At 37.3% G+C, this 15804-nt stretch overlaps 1 protein-coding gene across 3 annotated transcripts in view; it reads left to right on the forward strand.

Annotated features, from left to right (window-relative positions):
- CCNY (cyclin Y) overlaps positions 1–15511 on the forward strand; it is a gene marked incomplete at both ends in the record, with an annotated part of 110142 nt that extends 94631 nt beyond the window's left edge. For all 3 annotated transcript variants that reach the window (XM_079538698.1, XM_079538699.1, XM_079538700.1), the window contains 3 exons: positions 6870–7036; positions 10909–11071; positions 15395–15511. In XM_079538698.1, the coding sequence (XP_079394824.1) occupies positions 6870–7036; positions 10909–11071; positions 15395–15511 (447 nt within the window). The remainder of the gene's footprint in view (positions 1–6869; positions 7037–10908; positions 11072–15394) is intronic.
- Between the last annotated feature and the right edge of the window lie 293 nt (positions 15512–15804).

A 15804-nucleotide genomic window follows, 5' to 3' on the forward strand; every position in this document is an offset into this window, starting at 1 on the left:
AAAAAAAAGTCAGCATCATATTGCTTTAAGCTCTTAATTAAAATATTTCAATTAAAGTCTTGCTGTTACAGCAAAGCCAATTTATAATTAAACAAAAGATTTAATTTTCACACAGCCTCCAGGGCTGCCAAGAGGTTTCCCATATTGGTAGGTGAAAAATTAAAATCTCAGGTTGAAACAATTAAATATGCACATAATTTATTTATAAAATAATAACTTAAGAATAATATTAGTTTAATAATTACTTCTGTTGCTGATTTTTGTCTTGTAAGAAAAGGATTTGTCGCAGTGAACAGCTGAACTGAACTCTGTGACCTGACTTAGGGAGAAAACCAGTGCTTCTACCCTGATGCAGAGTATTCCCCTCCTTGCTAAAACTGAGAAATGCCTCATCTGCAGTATCTCCTTGCACTTACACTAGTGGATTAATTGGATAACAAATAAAAATGTGAATAGTAATGTTATCTGTACCAACATGAAAACAATGCAGTGTTACGTGTCAGGAGAATTGAATATTTGCTCTCTGCTGTTCTGTTCTGTGGAAACAATACAATTTAATTAGCTAGACCTGAAGAGAATGGTCCGAGTTTTCTGCTTTGTCTTTATGTGACTGTGAGTTTTGTGCAAGTAGGCCAAGTCTAAGTCATCAGAGAACTTCAGTGTGCTTAACAGTTTCAGAGAAGTTACGTTTTGCATCGGCAAATACTCTATAGACTCAGCTCATATATGATGATATCTAAATTCATATAGTACGTGATCTGAATTACTTTTGCCAAGTTCAGAGAAGAGTGTTTTGAAATATATTGCAGAGTTCAAACTGTGACTGAAGGGATTTGATGTTGGGAAATTTGAAAATTGAAGTACGTAACATTATATTCTCCTTATGAAAAACTGGGATTTAATTAGTCCAGCCAGATGTTCCTGGCTCTTACTGTATTCTCCAGTCATGTTTTTAGCAACTACATAGAGAATGTTTTTGAACTAATATTGTTAAACTATGTGATGAAAATTGTAGTATTTGAAGATAATTTTCTTTTCTGTTTATTTGGAGGGAAGGAGGAAGGCCTTAATTGTTTCCTTTCTCTGGATTGTTTTTGTCTTTAAGTGCTGATAAAGTATCATTTTTGCATGTTTTATTTAATGAAGCAAGAATGAGTTTCTGGTTTAAAGAAAACAAAAGAGTAAAAGAATGTTATTAGAAGCTTTAGAGATACTTAATTTGTAGCAGAGGTCCTTTTCAACTGGCCCAGCTTAGCTGCACTCTACATGCAGCTCATGGGAGATGCACATTCCTCTGCAGACCTCAGAGTACTACAGGCAGTACTGTTTTCTGCCGGGTTTGAAGGCTTTTTCTCTCCTTCAGTAACAGTGACCAGGCTGGGCTCCACCTCGTTTAAGAAACGTGAGGACAGTTGTGTGCATCTGTTATTTCTGGTTACACCTTTTTAATTCTCCAACAGAAAATGACATTAATTTCAAAGAATGAATACTGATCCCAGTTTTAGGCTGGCCAGTTAATCTTGCCTAATAGTATGAGTGTATTTTACATGCATTACAAATGTTTGTTTTAAAATGAGTAAAGTAGGAGGCGAACCTGGAGATGTGTGATTTTGCTCTCAGTTCCATTAGTGCTTCCTATAAATATCTTCAATGCTACTTTTCAATTACTTGCATTTTCAGAGATTTATGACTGCGTACATCATTGTGTTTCAACATTTGGTCTCAAAAATGAATTGGATGAAATTGCAAGAATGGTGATGATGTGATGTCTTTTTCCACCAAATAGATGGAATCAGATCTTTATAGAACATTTTAAAAGCCCAGCTGGGCAATTGAAAGCACAGTTATTTCTGGAGAGTCATGTTAGGGAACTGTAGAACATATGGCAATTTAGTGATTGGATTTAGAACTGTAATTTGACTGTAAGGGATCCATCACCAATTACGATTTTTTTCATATACGTTTATTTTTAGTTTCAAGGCATTGTGACATTCTGAAGTTTTCTCATTAAAAAGACATGGCTGTGTATTTACTTTTACTTCTTTATGATGTTTTGGTATGGAAAATGTCTTAATTTAGTTATTCTTTGCTTCTGCAACTAATAATGTGAGTTACCTAGTGAGATCATTATCAAGTTTAAATGAGAAAGTGAGGAAACCGGGTTGTTGCAAATAAACTTTAATTTTTAGGTTTTCAATTATGGAAGTTAAAATACCAGAAACATCATTTTCTGTCTGTCAGTGTGAATCTGCTGAGTTTTGATTAAAGCTGCTAGAGTTTTATTGGTAAAATAGAGTTTGACATAAAGTGATACCAAAAAAAAAGTGTGAGAAAAGGTCATAGTGTACTCTTGCTGCTGTCTCAAAATTCTGAATTCTTCCACAAACACGAGTGACATTCTTTGGTGATTGCCAAGACTCATACTTGAAGAGAACATGCATCTTGGACCTCTGTGTTACACCATAGGAAACTCCAGTATTTCAGACAGACAATCACAGAACAATTTAGGTTGGAAGGAGCTCTTGAGGTCTCATCCAGCATCTGCTCTGAGCTTGGCCAGTTGAATGAGGTTACTTAAGGACTGCCCAGCTGAGTGCTGAATTTCTCTGAAGATAGAAATCACACAACCTCCACAAAAAACCTATTCCATTGTTTTATGAAGTGTTAAAATAAAGAAAGAAAGAAAGAAAGAAAGAATTAAGAGAATTACAGGATTTGGGTTCCTTAAACTGCAACTCCAGTGTGGGAATTTCAGTGGGATATTGGAGGTTGATGTTAAGCAGTTCCAAAATTAAGTAACAAAGAAAAACAAAACTTTGGAAAGTATCCCATGCTAAGATTTTATTAAAACTTGCATGTTCCTCTGGATTATGAAATATTGAAATGAAATGATTTGACACTTTGATTTTTTGGTATATATCCTCCTGAATGGGAAAGAAAAAGAAGTACAGCTCCTCAAGTATTTTAACTTCCTAATTGAGAGTGTGGTGTAATACACAAAATATGATGTAATGTCCTCTGAGATGGAAAAAATGAAATGCTGCTTCACCCTAAAACTGAACTCCTCAGTGCAGTCTTTAGTTTTTAGTTTCTTCAAATGAGTTTACATGCTGTTAGTTGGCATGCCATGTAACCAGTTGTCTGGTATCCAGAATCACAGGAAGGGGGGACATCCCACATACCTGGAACAGGTTGCATTCTGAGATTCTGTTACTATGGAGAAGACCGGATTGGATTCACCCAACTGCATATAATTGCCCCAGGGATTAGGTGTGGCTCAGCAGTGGTCCTGCTGGAGCCGTATCAGTGCTGCAGTGTGGATGCCCTTGCTAGTCTGGTTAGCCTTGTGCCATTCTGCAGTTCTGTTTCTAGAAAAAAAAAGCCTCCAGGCCTACTGTTGATAATGTATGGCTAAATGGTTGTCTACCGTGCTATTCCATGTCCAAATCTTGGGAATTAAAATCAAAGGCATCCAGACTAGCTTATCATGGAGTAATTTCTGGTCCAGAAGATTAATTAGCTCAACCTATTTGCAGAAACACATCAAATCTATACCTCTTCTGAACCTGAAATGGTTTTGGAAGCCATTTAATTACATGCCTGTGGTGCTGCATCTAAGCTAATGAACCTCTCCAGACTCTGAGCCAATTTGGGAATATCTATACCTGCAGAGTGGTAATTATATTTAATTAGGAGAAATAGATTCTCATTAATTCAGATAAATGAATTCGTAACAAAGGCAAATTGTCTAATTGATTTCACTCATGATTAAATGATCATTTGCTGACATTACAAGTTTAAAGTTCGATCATTGTAAAAATTAATTATTAAAAAATAAGAATTAAAGAGTGCTCTTCTGAAGTCTTAACTCTATACAGGTTACCTTCTGAAATGTGCATGAGTTATTATGATGTCTCTAGTGAGGTGCAAGTGCTGTCCATGGAAAGCTGTTGAGGGCTCACAATTGCATGAAATGTATGGTTTATTCCAAATACAGTAAACTTATAATGGAGGCATCATACTGTTGGGTACTGAGTTTTTAATGGTAATGTATCGGTGGGCCAATGCCCATTGGTATTTTCCAGCTCAGAACTGCACTTTCATTTCAACTAGGAAATTAAATATGTGACAATTGAATATTGAAGTTTTTAGTGCTGTTGGTGTTCTTTGCGAGCTGAGAAAATTCAGAACAATATGTTAGTTGACTGGAACCAGTGAGAGTTTGTGTCACATCAGTAAACTTAATCGTTTAAATAGTGCTGTTATCACTCTGTAAAAATCTGAGAACATGCAGTCACAGAAGTTAGTGAATGATGACACGTGCTGTGAAAATTGGTCTTGGAAGCTATTAAACTGTTTGAGGAGAACTAGAGGTTGGATTAAGGCAGAATTAATCTGTCATATTTTTTGTATTCAGCTTTCAGATATTTAGAAGTGCTCACCAAAGCTCACTTTGAGAAGAAGCACTGCAAAGGATGAATTATACAGAAAAGTGACAGCTTTAAGGTTTAAAAACAGTTTGAAGGTTTAGATGCATTCCTAAGCATGAATCCAACTGTTAAAAGTATGAAGGCAAATCATGGATTTTTTAAAAATATATTTATTCTTGATTCTCAAATCTCTATTTATTATTAGTTCTCTTCAGAAGTACTTGCTGAAATAATCTAGAGATGAAATGAGGCTTTTGAACTCTTAAGTAGAAGTTGCTTTCATTGCCTTCTGAGCCTTTTGATATTTCAGCATATATGTAAATTTCTACCACCATCCTGAGACAGGAGTTACAATGTTCTTTTCCACAATGGGCTTTTAAAATTCAACTTTGTTGTGTGACCTGATAGCAGCAGATCCTGAAGAGAATCTAGAAAGTCTTTCGCTTTTGAAAATTGAGTGAAATTCATCACAGCACACAAATACATATTAAAGCATGAAGTAAACACAGAATCCCGAGTCTGTGGTTTACACCCCATGTTTAAGAAAATGAGCCCCTGTGTTTAAGATGTTAATGCGTGGACTTAATTGCATAACTAAGGTGAATGCAAGCGGCGTTTCCATATATCATGCTTAGCATTACAGGACCAACGTTTCCAGAGATTTTTATTTTTTTTTTTTGTACTTGATGTGGAGCGTGCCTGCCTGCACACAGGAAGACTCGCTTGCTTCTGTCAGCAAAGCAGGTGGTCTCTTCCACCAGCCACACATTTGTTTGGGATGAGCAGCAGAGTGACTGATCGCCCACCAGCATTCTTCAAATGGGCTGAGAGCCACCTGGCCATTCTCCAAAAGTCTGTACTGATTCAGCACATCTTTGCAGCAGCAAGAAGCAGCAGTCCTGAATTAATGCAGGATACTGAGCACACAGCAGGCCCTTCTTTCTCCGTTTTACCTATCAAGGTCAAGATCATGGTGTTCACGCTGCTCCTGTGACCTGGACCAGGTATACTGAAATGCTCTGAGATAAAAACAAGGGTTGGCTGTTCCCTTTGTCACGGTGAGCTGGTGTGTGTAGGAACGAGAGCTTGCCTGTGCCTTTACTGCTTTCACAAAGGTACCCTACCTGAGTAGGGCAAAAGCCCAGGTATGTTCCATCCTTTCCTTTGCCTGTGGTTCACTGTCTGCAGAGCCATCTGCTTACCTCTGACCTGCAACTAGAGCAGTGGGCTGTAAGGAGGACAGTGGCTGTACCTGAGGGATTTGAGTGAAAGTTGAAGAACTAAACTATTAGGGTAGCATAGGCATCTTTGGAGACTAGTCCTACCTTATGCTGAATTCTCACGCTATCTGAGAACTTCAGTAAACTTCTGCATTTGCTGCAAGGTAAGCTTGAAAGGTGAAATTTAAGCAGCTTGCATTTACAGTAAGGGGTCAATTTCAACATTGCTGTAAAACAAATGTAGTTAATCTTCATTGCCCTACTTTGAGCGGCAAGATACCGCAACACTTCCTACTTATGAAGCTCCCTGTGTTGGTAGTGTGTATTGCTTTATACAAGCATTCCACTTAACTGGGACAATTCCAGGAATTGTTAGCTCATAATTCAAGGTGCAGTTTTGCTTGCTAAGTTGAACAAGTATGTTTGTATTAATAGTAGGGGGTTTACACAGGCTGCCTAAGAAGCAAAAGGCAGCCTTTGGAACAGGCCCATGAAGTTGTTGAACTCTGCTGAGAAGCATTTGCTGCCTTTTTACTGAGCTTTGTATTTCTGTGGTTTTTATACACATTTTTGGAGCACTCCTTGGAGAAGTGAGTCTTCTGAGTCTCCAGTGCTGTTCTCACCTCACCCACTCACGTACATTTCTCTGAGTTTTTGTCTTGAATCCTTGTGTTGGAGTGACCATTTGTTTATTTCTAGGGACTTGGATGATCTTGCTGGTCTGCTTAGTGATATTTTGCACAGGATCGCTAGAAGGACCTGCATGACATGATACCGCATCTGATAACTGTTTGGGAATTAGAGCCATGGTTGTTTATATGATAGCTAATAACTACAACTGGTAGCATACATGTGCCTTCCACATTAGGTGTTAACATTTTATTTGTTTATGTTATTATTTTAATAATTTATTTAAACTATAATTTGAATTTATTCAGACATCCAAATATGTTAGCAAGAGTTACAGACAAAAAAATAACAGATCTGTTTCTGGTATTATGGTCAGAAAGCAGAGGTCAACTAAAAAATGTATTTATCATATTCAAGTCTTGAGCTTGGCATAAATGTATCTGTTAAACCTACAGCTTTTATAAAAGAACCGTCTTGAGACCAGATACTGTTTTGAAATTGCTGTAGTGGGTTTATTAGAATAGTTTTCTTAATCTTTTTTGCTTTTAAGTAGGAATGGAAACATCTTGATTTTAATGTGTTTCCACAGGTATATCTTGAAAGACTTCTAACTTACGCAGAAATAGATATTTGTCCAGCAAACTGGAAGCGAATTGTGCTGGGTGCTATTCTGCTGGCATCCAAGGTTTGGGACGACCAAGCGGTGTGGAATGTGGATTACTGCCAGATCCTGAAAGATATCACAGTTGAAGACATGTGAGTCCAATGTGTTTATCATGTCCATAGTCTGTGTGTATAAGGGGGGAGAGGAAGTTATCTCATAAATTATATAAAGGTTGTGTGTCTGCATTGTATCTAAACGAGGTAGATGCTGATATAAGTGGCACAAGATCTGCTGGAGAGTTGCTTGCATAGAAAACATGAACTGTTTTGTTGTTGTTTGTGTTAAACTGTATTTTACTGCTGGATGTTTGCTCACAGTGAACTTGCAGAATATTGAAATCTATGACTTGAACAAAAAAAAAAAAAGGCAGATGAACCTGCTTGTCTTCAGTTTAGCAACTTTTACAGTAATGTTAGTCCTCTGCACAGACAGCAGAACAATGTGTAAGACAAGAAAAAGATTTGTTCCGATCCTAAAATCCTGTAGATGGCCACCCACTTACAGCTGCTATTACTCAACCTTGAAATGATCACTCACATATATCTGCCATTATTCAAATACTCTTTTTTCCATATCCTGCTCAATTTGTTTGCAAGATTAATATATGTATATATATATATATATATATATATATATATATATATATATATATTTTTTTTTTTTTTAATTGCAAAGAGAAAATTCATTCTGGTAACTTTTCCATTTTTTTTACACAATGGCATTCTTAAGAAATGTAATGGCACATACAGAGTTACAGTATTGCCTAGATACTTTCATTACTTGTTATTTTAAGAGTATACTGCAACAGTAATAAAAGGAACTGTGATAAGAATAAATACAATTAAAATCGTAATGTTTACAAATACTAAAATGAATGTTTATCCCATTCAATTATCGAGTACTTGTGGTCGGTTGGTTAGTAGGCATTACTAACATTTCCTGAAGTGCCTGAATTTCAGGGCTGAGTCACATACTGTGCACCAGCTCACAAGTGCCCTTATCTGAGTTAATGAGAGTGCTGCTAGAATGGCAGAAGCTGGAATCATGGTGCTGGAATCATAACAGTGTGGCCAGATTCCTAAACAGGCCACAGAGTAGTGCCTTCAGAGAGTGATGGTTTGAAGCTACACCTGCACTCCATTTTCATAAGGACTAGTGACAGTAGAATGATGAAAGAGATGGTTTTAGTACAGTACCTCTGTGTTTCTAAGCTCTTTTAAACAGGGAGAGGTATTTCTAATAAAAAATATGTAGACTGTTTCTACTTTAACTCAGTTATGTCATAATTCTAGTCACTGAAAAGCATTTACTGTGGCTAAATACTATTTACGTTTATTTATATTTCTGTTTGCTTTGTATTTATGTTTCGGCACACACGATTAAGTGAAGAGAAAAGAAGGGGGAAGTAAACAGGAAAAAATGTTTATATAGACACTGTGGTTTTTGAATCTCAGTTTACAATCTCAATGCAGTGAAGACGAACCGTTTCTGCTACAGCTGCTCTAAATCAAAGCTACTAAGAAACTACTTTATGGCTAGTCGGAAAATGATCTGTAAAGAATAGGTTGAAAGTTGGAAGACAGCTGACTGCTTAAAATGCAGCATGCTCATACATTTCTAGATAAGGCTTTTACAAACTGTAAGTAGCTCTCATTTCTTGAATATTGGAAAAGTTATTTCTAGATTTGTACTAGCAAGTAGTTTATAACAAGATCTTTACTTCCTGCACAGGAGTAAAAAACATAAACCCTTCATTGCTATGGTGTGCTGTAAATAACCCTCATTATTTTTGGGAAAACCATAATTTCAAAACAGAAATCAGAAATGTGCATAATACCAGTTCGATTTCTGTTGCATACAGAACAATTTGGTAATGCTTTCTTGTCTATTTTGCGTGCTCTCCGAATAAGGTTCTTTCTCCATTAACTTCTCCTTCAGTGCAAATCTGAGCACTTTTACAGTGTGTTTGAAGCTGAAATATTGGGTAAGGTAGAGCTCTGAATAGCTTTAAGCAAAAGGTTGAAGCAAACGCTGGCAGGTTTGACTATGCCACATGACAGTATTAATCAAGTATGGTTATAAATACAAGCTTTGAAATTGCTCATTCTCAGGGCTTTTTTTGAAGGCAGGTTAAGGGGCATACTGAGATGATATGAGAGGAAGTGGACAAAAAGGAGGAGATTCTTGCTTTTGACAAACAGACGTGGTGGTGCTGCTGTTAGAAGTTGCACATCAGCGATATAACAACATGACTCCAGAGGCAAACCTGTGCTCGTGTGCTGTCACCAGTCTTCTTTCTGTGCTTCATGCTTGCTAAGCAGGCCAGTGATGAGTCCTTGTCGTCAAAGTGAGAAATATACAATCTTTAAAACAAAGTATAGAGCCAGCAGCCTTCAGGGAGCCTATGCTCTCTTTCTGCATGGTACTTGATGGTCTGTTTTGTGAGCTTTGTGTTTGGAGCTCCTCTTGAATGCTTCAGTGAAGAGCTGGGTGCTTGTTGATGTGCTGATGTTTCTCTTCCTACTGCCAGTTCTTCCAAACATTTTCTTCCTCCTCTATCTAACGTGATGATGATCACTTTTTTTTTTTTCTCCTTTCTTTGGACAACTGGGACAATCCACTGTTAAAAGTTTTCATGTGACCTGGTCTATACCAAATGAGGGCTTTCATTATTTATATTAATAAGGCAAGGAAAACTCTACACCTTAATCTTCAACTACTGTGAATCATTAGGCATGAACATATCATAAAACGTCATACATAATTTTCAGAATTTTATGAATCATCAACAGTACATTAAGGTGTAACTCAAGGCTAACTTGAGAGACAGTATTTGTCCATAGTTGTGTGTATAGCATTGCCTTGAAAGTGAAGATGACGAAAGAAAATTATTGTAATGTGTAATGGCCTTCAGTAGCAAGTAAGAAAAAAAAATGGTTCAGTGTTGAAAACTACTGTATCACTGTTCTTCTTGACTTTCCTTATGCACATACAGTGTAGTCAACCTGTAACTTGAATGCAGTACCACAGTCAGTCAGTACCTGCTGGTAACAAACCTATGCAGTCCAAACTCTTCTGCAAAATTTACTGTTTGTTATTTGTTTCTTGCATCTTGAAATCACTATTTTAAGTATATCAAATGTCCCAATGTATGTATTGTGAAGGATATTAAGTTACCATACATTTCACAAAAGCTACAGAATTGACCTGTTTTGTTTGTTTGTTTTTTAATTTATTTACTTGCTTATTAACACACTTTTTATTATACTGCAGTGGATAATAATGTATTGATGCAACAGAGTTTTCATGGAGCTCAGAGAGGCCTGTTCCTATCCATTCTTTTGAAAAGCACTTTTTTTTTTTGAGGTACCAAAGGTGAATTTTTCTTGCAAGTCTTAGGGAAAACTTGCTGTATGCTGCTCATAAGCCCAGACAAATGGTATGCTGAAGAAATCAGATTTCCCGTGTCTTGTTTTAAGTGATTTATTATGAAAGCCAAGAGAGAATAAACAAGTTGTTCAGTCATTTGTACATTAGGATAATTTGCAACATCTCTGAGAGCTGTCTGACAAATTTAGGACATGTCTGTATTTTGTGTTGGCATAGCTGTGTGAGCAGATCCACCTAGTGGAGGTACTGCAGAAGCTACAAGAACTTTATTTTCCTGGCTTTACCCTTTTCCCTTTTGTGCTAGCTTAACTAAAGGATCTCTTCTGCTGGCATCAATTTGGGTTTGGGTTTGACTGGCACAGCAGTAGTAGCTGCAGGTGCAGCAACTTTAATATTCCTCACCGAAGCATGTATGCTTATAGAACTTGGTAGACTAGTTCAAAATTTAAGCTAGGATAATTGCATCTGTCAAGAATATGAAATGAACTTGGTTACTGTCATTTGCAATTTAAAGCAAATTACATTCAGGTTGCACAGTCTAAAAAATGTTTTCGCATTTATCTTCTCTCTACAGGAATGAGCTGGAACGCCAGTTTCTGGAGCTGTTGCAGTTCAATATTAATGTTCCCTCCAGTGTTTATGCCAAGTATTATTTTGATTTGCGCTCCTTGGCAGAAGCAAATAACCTGAGTTTTCCTTTGGAGCCCCTCAGCAGGGATAGGGCATATAAACTTGAGGTAAGGCAATTTGTTTTTGTATTGCCCAGAACTGAATATATACGGTCATTTGGAATTTTTGGAGTGTTTCTCCCTTCCCAACCCATCTCTTACCAAATATTCCCATATCATGTTAGAATGTGCCCAATATCCATAATTCTTTTTTTTTTTTTTTTTTTTACCTTGTGCTTCAGGTATTCATGGGTATGGAAACACCTTTTTGGCCCAACTTACTTCATATCTTGTCTTGCTATCCATTTCTTTCCATTCTAATTGTCTACATTGACCCTGTGAAAAAAACCACAATTTTTACAGTAACTCTACTCACAGTTTGGTTCTGTTTATTTAAGATTGACTGTGCAGGACACAGTATTAAAAAGTTTTGCTAAAAATCAGTGTTCTTTGTGCTTGTTACCTGCTACTGCTGCATTTTATGTGAATCCAAGTCTGTTGTCTCAGCAGTGTTACTCTAAGAAATGAGACAGAAATAAGCACACATTGTTAGGAGACCTGAATACACTATGTGCATAAACCACTATGTCAAATGTACCTGTGAAATTCAGAGCATTCTGAATTCCTGCATACATTGGAGGAATTTTAAATCATCAGGCAATTGTGGATACTTTGAAGGCTGGAATCTTTTTTCTTGAGCATTCTAGGTCAAGTTTTTCAAAAATGTGTGTTATTGCATGAATATGTACACATTTTTTCAAAGTTTGAAATCTGCCATTAGCTACTAACTGCCTTTAGCACTGGATGTCTTTAATTAGATAATAGTTTTGCACTATAGGTTGCATGGCTATGAGTTAATGTCAGCATTGCATGTTTTGAAACTCTTAGTGCTCCTGATATGATTGCATTTTACAATCATGTTCAGTATCTGAAGCAGGACCATTAGGTCTCTCATGGCACAATCTGTTGCTATTTTTGCAAATACCAAGAAGTTGACCTAGCAGTGACAAAAAAAAAAAATTTCCAAAGGAATCCAGAGGACAAGGCTAGTGATAACTGTGCCTTGTCAAATGGAAATGCTGGACAAGATCCATCAGATTGGAAATGCTAAGAGAGGTTATAACACTTGATATAAAACTGATGGTTCTTTCTGGAGCTTTTGCCTTGTTTAATGTTCCCACATCTGATACAAAGAAGCAGCTTTGTCTTTTCAATGATGAAGTGAAAGTAATGTGGCCTGAAAGCGTCCTGAATTTGTTGTACCCGTCCACCTAGTAATCGGGAAACATTTTAATGATATTTTAAAAACTCCCCCTTCTCCCCTTCCACACTGTATGAAGTCCTTCAAGTTGAAAACAGCAAATAACCTTACATTAAATCATCCAGCCTACCTGTCAGTGCTCCTTGTTCAGAACAGCATATTTTGTAATGTGTTTTCTTCTTCCTTCTAATTGTGTCAAATGTCAAGGATTCCTTTTCTTCTCCTGAGAAATTAGTTTCTAACAAGAAGTTTCTGCCCAGAAGATTATCAGATATCCACCCTTAATCCACTATTTTGTAATTTCCTACTCTTGCACCTGGTTTTTCTCCCAAGTACTGAGATAGATATGAGTCAGATTCTGCTTTTCTGTTAAGTCCACAAAACATACCTACCCTATTTCTGCTTGTGATCTTGGCACTTTGCTCATTTCCAGACTAGATTTTGTAAGAGCATTTTTTAGTTCACTCTCAATTGAATGGACTGTGTGTTGTCTCAGCTTTTTATTATTGGGATAGTGTTTGAGGAAGAACTCTTTCAACTACTGTGTGCTGTATTATCTTGACCCTAAAGAGGTAGTATTCCCTAGATGAAACAGACTAAAACGAGGAGAGAAAATTTTAAGGTATGAGCTGAGAAGTGTCATTCTCCCTGGCTTCCCATTCTTGCAGTGATTGATGGCAGACTTGCGTGTCCTGTGTGCTAAGAACCTTGTAGCTGAAAGCAAAACTTCTGTGACTCCTTTTGTCAGTAGTGACCTGATGATGATGATTCTCATTTCCATGCATTCAGGCATACCCCCATCATCACAGCTTTCAGTCATGCTTTTTTACATATTCCAACCAGACTTATTTCTGACTCTCCCTACATTCTCTCTGGTTTGCCCATTTTGGAGAGTATTGCAGCACTGAAGGCTGAGTGCATTTGTGCCTTTCCAGTGGTCAATCTATAGCCAGCACTACTGCTTTCCTGCTCTGCACAGCACAGTGGTGTGCATGCAGCCAAAATTTATCCTCTGCTGCCATTCTCCCCTGTCTCCTCATCCCCCCCCTTACCAGTGATAAAAATCTCCTCCAGAGCCATGTAAAGTATCTCAATAAAGGAACAAAATTCCACTGAATTGACTGCTGTTGCTGCTTTTTAATAGTACTTTGTTTTAATTTAATGGGAGAAAAGATACCTTGCAACAGGCAGAAGTTAGTTTTCTCTGGTGTTAGAAGTAATAGATACATCAGATGACAGAAAGGTGTTGTAACCTATATGGATATATCTTAACTGACAGACAAAGTAATTACAATTTTCCACTTTTGTCTTGTTTTCCCCTATGTTACAAGACACTTTAGTGAATTTTCAAATAGGCTTCAAATGTCTGTTTTGTAAATTATTTGCAAATGAATTGGCACCATTAGATAAAGGATTGCTTTAAACTACAATCAGTGTTTTACATCTATATGAATAATCAACAGGGACTGGAGCTGCCAAACATTGAGTACCACCTCCAAGCAAAATTTTGTTTTGTCTGATCAAGTGCCAGAACAGGAATATTTTCCTATTGTACATGCGATTTTGTAGTGATTTTTATAGTGATTGCCATCTCTATTCAGTGCTTAAAAGAAGAGACTGGTTTGGCAACCAAAGGAAGCTGACCTCCACCTCAGTACATGCAATGTCCTGGCATATTATTCCATGATTCAGTTGTTTTCATCCACTGGATTTTAAATCTGACTGAATTGCATAAACATTCCTAGTTCACTGAGTTCCTGGTTAAATTATATAAATTATTATTGAGCAATTTTAAGTGAATTAAGTTATGGTCTACAAAGCAACAAGAATAGTTGTGTTGTTTTACTGTTCTCTTCATGTGAAGTAAGAAATAAAACTATTCAAGAATGGCTATAGCAAAAGGAAATTTGATTTCCAACTATAAAGTACAGCTGGTTTCTTGGTGGTTTTTGTTTGTTTGTTCTTTATTTTTCTTTTTTAAAAATGTTATTTAGTCATGTTTTGTGGCTGACTTATCCTAGAATTAGGTGAGCTTGCTCTCAGTGGCAGGAGCTGTGTGCTTCTGCAATATCTGCTGCTGATCTTTGCAGGGCAGTTGAGATTTTAGGACTCCTACGACTTGCTGTGCTGTTGAAGTAAAGGCTAAGAAAGAGAATGATGCACGGTGCAGTCAGAGTGTTTATTTATATTGCCTTCTTTTATAATCAAACACTTGTACTGTTTTTATTTGTACAGTACTTTTTGTTAAACATCCCATCTTAAGACACCACTTAAAAGCATTCCTGAGTAAACAGAAGTATGTTTTAGTCCGTCTCATTTTCTGAGTTGACCTTGAGCACTCCTTGGAATGACCTTCCTCTGCAGCTCTGCGTGTTTAAATGCCAGAGTGAACATCTTCGCTCATGCAACTCATAGCCTGTCCCAACCATACGAATGCTTACAGGGTTGAGATATAAAAGGTACATAATAAAGATTTGCTTTAAACTTGGCTAAAAGCAATAGGAACATAAAACCATTAGCCTCAGTGTCATTTAGTAAGTCTCAACTTTTGAATAATCTTTGTCTCTTTCTTTAAATGATATTCTTATGACATTTCTGTGTATTTTTAATGCAAATAAAATTATTCTGAATCTGAGTGACACTTCAGCAGCTTGTAAGACAGCAGCTTGCGTAGGAGTCACCATCTCCTGCAGGTTCTTCAGAAATGGAGGCAAACATCAGCCCTATTAGCAAAGCAGGGCAAGTCATCTGACAGGCTGCTCATCTCTAGAGGAAATATAAGCCATCCTCTTCCTGAACTGTCCAAATACAATTTCTATGAACGTTTCTACAGTTTGTTGCCAGTGAAGTGCTCTGTGTTACTTGTCAGCTGTCTTGACTGGGTTTGCCACAGTTTGGCAGTAAAGAAAAGGCTTGGAATATGCTTGCTGAGTCCTTCAAAAGTGAGTGTGGTGGGCAGTGCAGTGGCGGTGTGTTGATTACTGTAAGGTTAATGAAACAAGAATTGGGAACAGTTCTTCACATGTTTGATTTCACTAAGTGCCATTTTGTAATTTTGTCTGTATGTAGAAATCTACATTGTACAGTTGTGGCCAATGCAATTGAGATTTCTTCCTTCTTTCGTGTTACAGGCCATCTCCCGCTTGTGTGAAGATAAATACAAGGACTTCAGGAAATCTGCAAAGAAACGGTCAGTCAGTGCTGACAATCTGACTGTGGTTAGATGGTCTCCTGCTATTATCTCCTAACAGAGGAGACTGGAATATTCCTATGGACGTACTGTTTCATCCATCCAGTTTTTTTGGGGTGGGTTGGGGGGGAGGGAGAGAAAAAGACTTCTGATTTTGTTTTTTTAAAATCTGTCAAGCTGCCTTTACAGTGCCTCCCCATTGTGTAGCACACGAGTAAAGTACCTAGTGGGAGCTGAAGTGGAGAAGCCAGTGTTTGGAGAGAAGATGGGTGACAATTTCTTTCTCACTTTCACTAACAGCTTTACTCTTTCTATGAGGAAACAGCAAATCGGGTGCTTGGAAGTAGAAAC

Source organism: Tetrao urogallus (genome assembly GCF_951394365.1).
Source record: "Tetrao urogallus genome assembly, chromosome: 7".
Classification (NCBI taxonomy): domain Eukaryota; kingdom Metazoa; phylum Chordata; class Aves; order Galliformes; family Phasianidae; genus Tetrao; species Tetrao urogallus.